Source organism: Pygocentrus nattereri, chromosome 23 (genome assembly GCF_015220715.1).
Source record: "Pygocentrus nattereri isolate fPygNat1 chromosome 23, fPygNat1.pri, whole genome shotgun sequence".
In the NCBI taxonomy this organism is placed as follows: Eukaryota; Metazoa; Chordata; class Actinopteri; order Characiformes; family Serrasalmidae; genus Pygocentrus; species Pygocentrus nattereri.
In genome coordinates this window covers 15,964,877-15,976,114 of record NC_051233.1, presented here as the reverse complement: position 1 = coordinate 15,976,114, position 11,238 = coordinate 15,964,877, and the positions used below count along the sequence as shown (strand labels likewise).

At 39.3% G+C, this 11,238-nt stretch overlaps 1 protein-coding gene across 1 annotated transcript; it reads left to right on the top strand.

The window, feature by feature from the left end:
• Positions 1-299: 299 nt before the first annotated feature.
• Positions 300-11,208, top strand: gnaq (guanine nucleotide binding protein (G protein), q polypeptide). Its single transcript, XM_017724742.2, has 7 exons — positions 300-1,259; positions 2,186-2,370; positions 3,037-3,191; positions 3,667-3,795; positions 4,588-4,717; positions 7,535-7,688; positions 8,377-11,208. Exons 1-7 carry the CDS (start codon positions 1,124-1,126, stop codon positions 8,565-8,567), a joined length of 1,080 nt encoding a protein of 359 aa, XP_017580231.1. The 5' UTR covers positions 300-1,123; the 3' UTR covers positions 8,568-11,208.
• Positions 11,209-11,238: the final 30 nt, after the last annotated feature.

Below are 11,238 nucleotides of genomic sequence, written 5' to 3'. Positions count from 1 at the left end.
AAGAAAATATTTTGATTTACCGCAATAACCGGCTACATGCCATACTGAACTGTTTTCCACCTGTAGCATTGTGTATGTTTTATTCGACTTCAATCAAAGACAGTCCCTACAGAAACATGAAGATGGTCAAATGAGTACATTCACAAGTACTGTCTTCGTTTTAATGTTAGAAAGAAACGACAATGTTACTCTTGCAGGTTTCCCACGAGAAGATGAGCGCTAAGCCGTGTTTCTTTCCCACACGCTGTATAAACTGCTTCCTCTTGCGTTTCCTCTTGGCCAAACACACCCTCCTCGACTTTAAACGTCACATGGCAGGGAGCGGATGGTGTCTGTAATGAAATTACATATGGAATAGCCGAAAGAGGACTCGCGTGCGCTTAAACTGGAATTTATTTGATGCTGAATGCCTACGATTTTTTAAATATATGAGTTTCACACGGCCGTCTTTTTAATGCGGGACATGTACATGCCTGATGATGTTATATTTTCTGTGGATTTTCCAGTAGACAACTGTTCCAGGCTAGTGGTTCGAAAGGAACTGGAGTGAAAGTCCGCCATATTCAGTTTTACCACGCCCGGAGTCGAGCGTTTGGGGAAAACAATTTTAATGCATTGACCGCGCTACACATGCAATGTTTTCTACAGAGAGTGCGGTTAAACGTGAAAAAGAAGACAGTACCTTTGCTTCGTTCGCAGGAGGAAAACATTGATTTTATAAAAAAACAAAACAAAACAGGACTGAGATTGTTACCCATGGCAAACAAAACCCACTAGCTATGGAGTCACTCTGCCAAAAGGATCTGTTGCTTTTAAAGTGAGGGATATGCGAGTATAACTACATCCGCCCTTAGTAGACTCTGTGTAGTCGTGTGCTACAAGTTTTTGCCACTGGTTAAAAACAGACGGGATTATCCAGAATTGCAAAAACTGTTGTTGATGAATTACGTCGACCTCTTATGAATCGCCCACTCCTTCTACCCTGGTAAACTACAGAAGAACTATTTCTCTAGCTAATTATTAATACCTACACCCATGTTTGGACGGGTTTTTTTCTCAATGGAACTACTGAACAGCTCCTAAACGCGCAAATCGCTGCTCTGGTCTTTTCATTCGGAGAATCATGACTCTGGACTCCATAATGGCGTGTTGCCTCAGCGAAGAGGCGAAAGAAGCGAGGCGGATCAACGACGAAATTGAGAGGCAGCTCCGCAGGGACAAGAAAGACGCCCGTCGGGAGCTCAAGCTATTGCTACTCGGTAGGAGAACAAATTGACTTCGAACAAACAAACCCAATCTGGTATCCAGTAGGCTTTGTCGCCTACGGGCTGTGGTTTATTATGCAAAACTTCCCCCGCTTCGCTTAAACAAAGTGGTTGCAAATGCAAATTCTCCCAGAGTTAATTGCTGTCACTGTGGCTCGAAGTAAGTCAAGTGTGGCTCTAGCTACAGTTTATCCAGGCGCCTTTTCCAAGGTAGGCAAAATGGCATGTGCAGTTGTACAAACGTGGGTGTTTAAGAGTAATCCGAACGCTGTCAGTCCATCGGCTAGCGGACTACAACCAATTCAGCATTACATACTATAGATTTTAGTCCGACAAAGCAAGGGTAGAGTTGGAGACCGTGTGTCAGTGAGTTGCGGTAAATGTTTGTCTTCCGTGTTGCGGACCAGTTCCATTATGTGTTTATGACCAAATGCAGCCCTGCAGCAGTCACCCACTGTTTTGTTTTTGTTATTTATGTATTTTATTTATTTTTTAATACTGACTGTAATATATGCTCATTACATTTACGGGTTGGACGTCATATCAAAAGACCTTTTGAAAATGTAGGCAGCACACTCCGTCGCTTGCATAGGAGATGACCAAGAGCTAAATCAGAGCGCTGGTTTCTTTCACTGCTGAGGGCACGCCTAGGCTCCTGTGATTCTAAGAAACTATCGACCCTCCTCGCAGACTACTGGCCATTTAGTGCGGCTGGAAAGTCAACTGCCTCCCCGTGGCCTACTTAACCGTATACGTTTGCCTGATGGTATGGACCAGTTGGGAGGAGGTAGCAGGTGTAGGGCTTAGGTTGCATTTTTTAATTTTTGTTGTGCTTATCATATTATTTCTGTTGATTTTGCAAGATTTTTGTGTATTTTACAGAGTCCCTTATTTTTCCATTTGTTGGCTCTGTGGTGTAGGGACTGGAGAGAGTGGAAAGAGTACCTTTATAAAGCAGATGAGAATCATTCACGGTTCAGGCTACTCTGAGGAGGACAAAAAGGGTTTCACCAAGTTGGTCTACCAGAACATCTTCACGTCGGTTCAGGCCATGATCCGAGCTATGGACACCCTACAGATTCCCTACAAATATGAACACAATAAGGTACAGTTGTTTTCCCAACCTTCACCTTGCTTTCACTGAGCTGAGATAAGGAGTGGCCTACCCAGTAAAGCTGAACTTCATTCTGAGGTCTTGGGCAAAACAGTAAGCTCTTTCATATTTTTTTTGCATGATCCCATGACTTTAGTAAACTGTTGCTCAGTCAACAAGTCCATTAAGTCATTATCAGGGAACATTCAAAGGTTTGATATGTAATTTGGTGCTATTATTGATGGACATCTGTGTATCATTTAGGGTTTCCCAGGGGGTGCACCCTCATGAAGTAGGTCAACTCATGAGACAAATACCATGAGAGAGACAAAATCACTTCGGTTAATCACGCAGCTCAGCCCTAACGAGATTATCCCTCCAAGCTATAAAATTAATTATACAAATTCATTGCCTTACAGAAATGTGCTGGCACCTCTTTTCCATTTCTAGATGAGCCTAAAGGGAAGCCTAGTTTTTCTCATCTGCATGCAGTTGACTGAAATATAACAGAACACTGCAACCTTGATGAAGCACCACAGTTATGGGTCATGCTTTGCTACTAGTAACTTTCAGAAACATGAGTTTGTGGTAAAATGGGGTCACAACATCGCAATCCATGCATGGCCTATTGAATACCCAACGCCTTTTTTAACCCTTTGTTTTTCTCCCATCATACAGGGCAATGCCAATATTGTTCGAGAAGTGGATGTAGAGAAGGTTACAACATTTGTAAATCCTTATGTAGATGCCATTAAGAGTTTATGGAATGACCCAGGAATCCAGGAGTGCTACGATCGAAGGAGAGAATACCAGTTGTCAGATTCTACCAAATAGTGAGTGCACAGCAGACATTCATCTTTGTGAGGACTGGTTTAAGAATCTGTAAAATCAATGCATGGATTTAGGTTTGGATTCAGGCCTGATTCATTAGGCCTCTTCCTTTCCTGCCGTGTTGATGTTGGAGGGAGCAAACATTTTTAATGTACCAGTTACTGCATAATTGATGTTTTTTGTGCAAGTTTTGGGAGGTCCTCTTGTTTCAGCAGGCTGCAACAGTGGGGTCTTTTAAGGCCAGTGCTAATTCAAGTCTGAAACCGAAAGCTCCAACAGTAGGCTGGTGAAACATGTGACCACTTAGCCTGTGCCAATGGCAGTTTCTTTGATACATAAAGGAACTAACTACTTGAATTTCGGTGGTTTCAAAGTTGGCTGCCCTTTAAGCCATCTGAAATTTCTGTTAATTGAGAGATCATTACAGAAAAAGTAAATTTGGGTTGTGTATTTCTAACATATACATTTACTCTTCAGCTACCTAAATTCACTGGATCGTATTGCTGACTCATCGTATGTGCCCACACAGCAAGATGTGCTCAGGGTCAGAGTGCCCACAACTGGCATTATTGAATACCCTTTTGACCTCCAGAGTGTCATATTCAGGTAGACTTTGTTCCTGATTTTGTGTTTTGTTCCATTCTCGTGAAGCTTATTCTATTGTAATTAGGGCTGCACAGTATATCAACGGCCAACATATTCTCCTCGTTCACAGATAAGCATGGAGAAACTGTAGTTCATATTCATATCAACATGCAACCGATAATTTCACTCTGTTCTTAGCTCAGTTATGCAGTGATGCACATGTAATCAGTTGTGCTGGGAATTTTTATTCTTATCAGCTCACTCAAATTAATAGTAAAGTGGATGATGCCACCATCACTCACATGGAAAATCAGAAGATCGATTCCCTAACCATTAAGGAATACCACTGCTGTACCACTGAAAGAGTCCTTGGCAGTATAGAGCAAGACTGCTAATGTAATGTTCACCTCCCACTGTATGTGGCTCTGGAATGCTCATAAATAATCTAAAATATTTAACCACATCTTGGCTATGTAAAACTAACCTGTGTTGCACTCACTACACATGAATTATAGTGTGAACGTTTTAAAATGCACAAAAAACAATTATTTGTATCTGTTTTGGCTACACAAAGGTGTTATCAGGTATCTTACTGGCCTATAAATTCTAAATTGGTGTACCCTTAATTTCAAACTAATCTCAAGGTTATTCACTGACCTGAATAGTTAATTTACTGTATTCTTTCCCCCATCTGTGTTGCTGCACAATTACTTTCCAATATTCTTGTATTGCTGCTGTGTAGTGTGTGGTTTATGGTATATGCTGTCATTCCTGTGTTGCCCTTGTGCATCTGATTACTCTGGTCTCTGCTAGAATGGTAGATGTGGGTGGCCAGCGGTCAGAGAGACGAAAGTGGATCCACTGCTTTGAGAATGTCACCTCAATCATGTTCCTGGTGGCACTGAGTGAATATGACCAAGTCCTGGTGGAATCTGACAATGAGGTTTGTGTCTGTGTCTGAATGATCAGCAGAGGGAGCCAGAGTAGTGCTCATTGTAACTATTTGCTGTTATTCATGATGTCAGAGTATACAGGTGCTAGTCATAAAATTAGAATATCATGAAAAAGTTGATTTATTTCAGTAATTCCATTCAAAAAGTGAAACTTGTATATTATACTCATTCATTACACACAGACTGATATATTCCAAGTGTTTTTCTTTTAATTTGATGATTATAACGGCCAAATAATGAAAACCCCAAATTCATTGTCAAATTAGAATATTGTGAAAAGGTTCAATATTGAAGACACCTGGTGCCACACTGTTATCAGCTAATTAACTCAAAACACCCGCAAAGGCATTTAAATGGTCTCTCTGTCTAGTTCTGTAGGCTACACAATCATGGGGAAGACTGCTGACTTGACAGTTGTAAAAAAAGATGACCATTGACACCTTATACAAGCAGGGCAAGACACAAAAGGTCATTGCTAAAGAGGCTGGCTGTTCACAGAGCTCTGTGTACAAGCACATTAATAGAGAGGCGAAGGGAAGGAAAAGATGTGGTAGAAAAAAGTGTACAAGCAATAGGGATAACCGCACCTTGGAGAGGATTATGAAACAAAACCCATTAAAAAATGTGGCGGAGATTCACAAAGACTGGACTGCAGCTGGAGTCAGTGCTTGAAGAAACACCACGCACAGACGTATGCAAGACACGAGTTTCAGCTGTCGCATTCCTTATGTCGAGCCACTCATGAACAAGACACGGCGTCAGAAGTGTTTCGCCTGTGCTAAAGACAAAAAGGACTGGACAGCTGCTGAGTGGTCCAAAGTTATGTTCTCTGATGAAAGTAAATTTTGCATTTCCTTTGGAAATCAAGGTCCCAGAGTCTGGAGGAAGAGAGAAGAGGCACAGAATCCATGTTGCTTGAGGTCCAGTGTAAAGTTTCCACAGTCAGTGATGGTTTGGGGTGCCATGTCATCTGCTGGTGTTGGTCCACTGTGTTTTCTGAGGTCCAAGGTCAACGCAGCCGTCTACCAGGAAGTTTTAGCGCACTTCATGCTTCCTACTGCTGACCAACTTTATGGAGATGCAGATTTCATTTTCCAACAGGACTTGGCACCTGCACACAGTGCCAAAGCTACCAGTACCTGGTTTAAGGACCATAGTATCCCTGTTCTTAATTGGCCAGGAAAACTCACCTGACCTTAACCCTGTAGAAAATCTATGGGATATTGTGAAGAGGAAGATGCAATCCGCCAGACCCAACAATGAAGAAGAGCTGAAGGCCACTATCAGAGCAACCTGGGCTCTCATAACACCTGAGCAGTGCCACAGACTGATTGACTCAATGCCATGCTGCATTGCTGCAGTAATTCAGGCAAAAGGAGCGCCAACTAAGTATTGAGTGCTCATACTTTTCATGTTCATACTTTTCAGTTGGCCCGCATTTCTAAAAATCCTTTTTTTGTATTGGTCTTAAGTAATATTCTAATTTTCTGAGATACTGAATTTGAGGTTTTCATTAGTTGTCAGTTATAATCATCAAATTAAAAGAAATAAACACTTGAAATACATCAGTTTGTGTGTAATGAATGAGTATAATATACAAGTTTCACTTTTTGAAAGGAATTACTGAAATTTAGGATGAACCTAAAATGCACTCTTACCTTTACAGGTGAACTCAGTGTGACCTCTAAACCTTTGAATGCACGTCCAACTGTTCACTGGTTTAGTACTTTTTGCACAACTTGCTGTTTTCTAACAAGGAGCGTAACAGCAAGGTGCTGGTGGTTACAGTGTGGGCAGGTGTGTCTAGTCAATACAGAACTGCCCTGCGCTTTATGAATGGTACAGTGACAAGCCCATACTACTTGATTAACATCATTAATCCAGTCATTGTGCCTCTGCATGAACAACACAGGCCTAATTTCATCTTCATGGTGACCGCTCCAGTGCTCAAAGGTCACATCATTAGAGAACGGCTGCTGGAGACTGGGGTACCTCAAATAGAGTGACCTGCACTTTCTCCGGACCTGAATCCCATAGAAAACCTATGGGAGAAGTTGAGTTGCTGTGTAGAGGCTCATAACTCTGTACCCCAGAACCTCAATGACTTGATGGCCACCCTTCAAGAAGAGTGGGATGCCATGCCTCAGCAGATAATAAGTTGACTTGTGAACAGCATGAGACGTCATTGTCAAGCTGTAATTGATGCTCAAGGGCACATGACAAGTTTTTGAGACCTTGACATTTTTTGTTGGGGTATACCCACCATTGTTGTTGGCTTTTTTTCAAAAAATTTTTTGAGAGGAGGAAATCATCTTTGCATGCTTCTGCTTAAATGCCCTACTTTCATTGATATAATATTACTGTAGTGTGAACTTTTTATATTTTCCATAAATTTTACCTGAAAGCCAAATATCCATAACTTTTTGTGAGTAGTGCATGGTAAATATTTGCTTTAGATCACTTCAGAACTGAAAAACATTTGGAACGGTTATCTAAGAATTGAATTCGCTGAACTCTGCTACTCCCATTACTACTACTATCAAATTGTAGGTGGGATGGTTTTATGGTTTGCTTTAACAGTGTTTTTGAATTTTTTAAATGTATGTATTTATTTATTCATTCATTCATTCTATTGCAGTATTTGCACTCTCTATGGGTAATGTACAGTGTAACTTGCAGAGGATGCAGAATTTTTTAGAATGGAACCAGCGTTGTCACTTGTGCTTTTAAAAGTACACCATTTGTAGCTTTTGAAGATGACTTGGTAAACGTGCAATGTTGTGAAAGGTGTCTTATCTCCCCTTCAGAATCGGATGGAGGAAAGCAAAGCGCTGTTTAGGACAATCATAACATACCCCTGGTTCCAGAATTCTTCAGTCATTTTGTTTTTGAACAAGAAAGACCTGTTGGAGGAGAAAATAATGTTTTCACATCTTGTGGATTACTTCCCTGAGTATGATGGTGAGTGGTGTGAAAAATCTAGATTTTGAGATTGCCAAGTGGAAGATTAGAATATTAAGTTCATTTTCTTAAGAAAGAAGTGGATGGGTAGATAGTTCAGTAGATTGTAGTATGCATTCCTTTTGTGTGCATCAACAAATGCATTGTAGAGTTATTTCTGTAACTCAGGTATTTTTATAATGGGGACAAGATAATAATGCTGATTTTTACATTTTTTTTTTTCCTGTTTGGTCCTCTGTTTTAATTTGTAATAAAAAAAAACATCATTCATTTATTAATTGATGTCTTAATTCTTAATGCTGTTGAATGCTATTTTTATGGCATGCATTTTTATGGCATGCATAAAAATCAGAATAATACAATAAGATTATTTAAAGGTTCACCTCTACCCCTTCCCACTACCCATCATCAGTGAGTTAGCTCAGAGACTCTCCCTGGTTGCATATTTCACTCAAAAATTCATGAGAAATGGAAGAAAATTATGATTTCCAATTTGCAATGACTAAGAGTATTTTACATTTTATTTCAGAGAAATATATCTTGACAAACACATTTAAACATAAAGCATAGAGTTTGCAAAGTGCAGATAGTGAAACATTCACAATATGCAGCAGATCAAGACATCAAGCAAGATGAGTAAATTTTTGATGTTTTGATTGATCCCCCCCCCCCCCCTTTTCACGGCTAGGTGCCCAGAGGGATGCTCAGGCAGCAAGGGAATTCATCCTGAAAATGTTTGTCGACCTGAATCCAGACAGTGACAAAATCATCTATTCTCACTTCACCTGTGCAACAGACACAGAAAACATCCGATTCGTCTTTGCTGCCGTCAAGGACACCATCTTGCAGCTCAATCTGAAGGAATACAATCTAGTCTAAAAGATGTTTTGTTTTTGTTTCTGTCTGCTCAAGAAGCACCTGCAGGCCACAGCTTGACCATACTCATAAATGGCATGCAGAGATCGTACTGGTCTATCTTGGGTTTTTTTTTTTTTTTTTTTTTTTTTTTTTTTCCCCCCTCCTCTCAAGGGCAATTTGGAGACTGATGACCTTTTTATCTTTGGACGATAATATCAATTAATACAAACTGCTCACTACTGCATAAATATTTATTTGCACCTTGGAGCTTGTTCACAGGGTCCATCTTCAGTTGTTAATCCATTTTAAGAAGAAATTATGTTAATGAACTTTTTATGATTACAAGCAGTAAATGCACTCGGAAGAGACATGCTTTCACCCTCCTGCTCTTTCTGAGGAATCTGGTTTAATTCAGTATCGAATTTCTCTCTGTCTACAATTTGAAGAATGTATGCATTTGGTTAACTACTAAGGTAATTGCATTTGTTCTTTCACTTTGGTCATGTTACATGGTTATTCTCTGAGGGACGAGTGGTTGTTAAAATAATTAAAACCATTGTCCACTGTATTCAAGTACTTCAGCTGGTAATGGCGTTTTTTTCAAAGCCTGAGGAAACTTGGCAAGTTCAGTGGTTATTCTAAAAGAAGTCAGATTACCATGCATTTGTTGTCTTCATGATGAATAACAGTAGATGGATAGGAGTTGAGTAGTAGTATGTTACAAGTGCCACATTTTGCTTTTAAATATGCTTGTCTTATATGTTGCCAAATTAATATTTGCACCACTAACATTTAACTATCCCCTTCATTTTGAAAATGTTATTAGTTTATTTCCTTAACACACCACCTGTCTGTATTGTCTTCGGGATATTTTGCTTTGCTATTTTGCTCTTGTAAATTAGCCCTGCTTCACAATTAGTGTTCACTCTGCAAATTGCTAAGTCATTTTACTCATCAGTATTTCAGAACATTGAACTAATTTGAAGTCATTAATTTGTCAATTTCAATTGGTGCCAAGTATCCAAGGAGCCCAAAAGTTTCTCATTAGGTGGATCTAGCATTTTGCCATATTGTTATCTGCATTTTTAGTGTCATTTATATCAAATACCAAAAAACCCTCAGTACAATATTGAATACTCTTACTGACATAGTTATTGATTTTGGCCTAGAGGTCAGTTTGTCTAAAACAAGACTGCCTTACCGAACTGCTTTCTAGAAAAGGATTAGCCCCTGTAAATGAAATAATTTGATAATGTGGGATATATACAAACATTGCTCAGTCTTTCACTAAGGAAAAATTGTGGTCTTTCCTAACATTGCTCGAGAAAGTGAAGGCAATTAATGCAATCTCAGTGATGTGTGTGCGCTTGTGTGTATATATGTTTTTGATGAACATCGAATTCCCTTTTGTTCTAAATGTGCTTTCATCAGGTTTGTAACTGTTTATTGATGAAGGGCTGCTATTTTAGAAAGTAACTGGTGGAATTACTGCTGTGTGATGTTTACCGTCCAAATGTTTTTAGAAGTCCTCATGATTCCAAGGGCTTTTGGTGTTAATTTGAAGTTTAAATCATTCCTAAGATCTCAAATTAAACTTCACTTGCCTGTAATTCTTGCCAAGCATTCAGACTAATCTCTTACAAATACCATTTGAGACACTGAGTCACAAAGTTGTATTTGTAAAGTATGATGCTACTATGATGTATGGTGTGCTCTTGCTTCTCTGTGTTTGAGAAAATTCATTATGTCTGAAGATCAGAGTTGAGCTCTGAAAGATATCAAAAGTGCTGGCTTTAATACATACTGGGAATGGAAAACAAATGTGCTGTTTAATAGAAGCAATTTGTAATGGCATCCATTGTTGTTTGCCATTTTATTTTTTTATATAATAAAAATAATACCATATACGTTTGCCCCCAGGTAAGAATTTATGAAACATTTCCAATGAGTAACACCAGTATTCTCATATTTTTTTTTTCTTTTTTGGTGGTCACTGGTACTGTGCATAACGTTTGTTGATCCACACAGCAGATAATGGCCTCAGTTCGTTAACTAAAGAAATTTGTAGGGCTCTAGTGGACTAACCTGAAACCAAAAGCAGTTGCACTTGAATTGTGAGTCTGACTCAACCCCCGGTTGTACAGTACATACTTCATTCCTCCCATGTTAGTGGTGATCAGCTGATATGCCACGGTCTGAGGTGCCTCATATTATACTTTAATGAATTAGCCATTTGAAAATGGAACATGCCTCCCTGGATGTTTATGGTGCCAGTATGGGGTTTGGTAATTTAATTGTTCAACAATATGCACTCCAAGAGAAGAAAATGATTAAAACTCTATCACTTTGTATTTGTGCCAGGTCCTCTGTTGCACAGGGTGGGTTTTTTTTGACTGCTAATTAGCCTTGGTTAGAAGTCTCTGTAGTGTGACCAAATTCTGGATCAAATTCTAAATTTCATTCTACTTTATGTGAACCATTTGGAGGAATACCAGATGCTATGTAGCTGCATTCTGCTCAGAAACATTACTGCCAAGTTGCCATGTGCTGTTTTCTACTTTCCTCTTTGACTTGGATTTTGCTCTTTTTTTTGTCATTAGAACAGTTGTCTAAAATGCTTTCTAATTAACTGTTATGGAATAAATTATTCCAGTTTATAATACAGAACTTCCCATGTGTTGTTATTCATCAT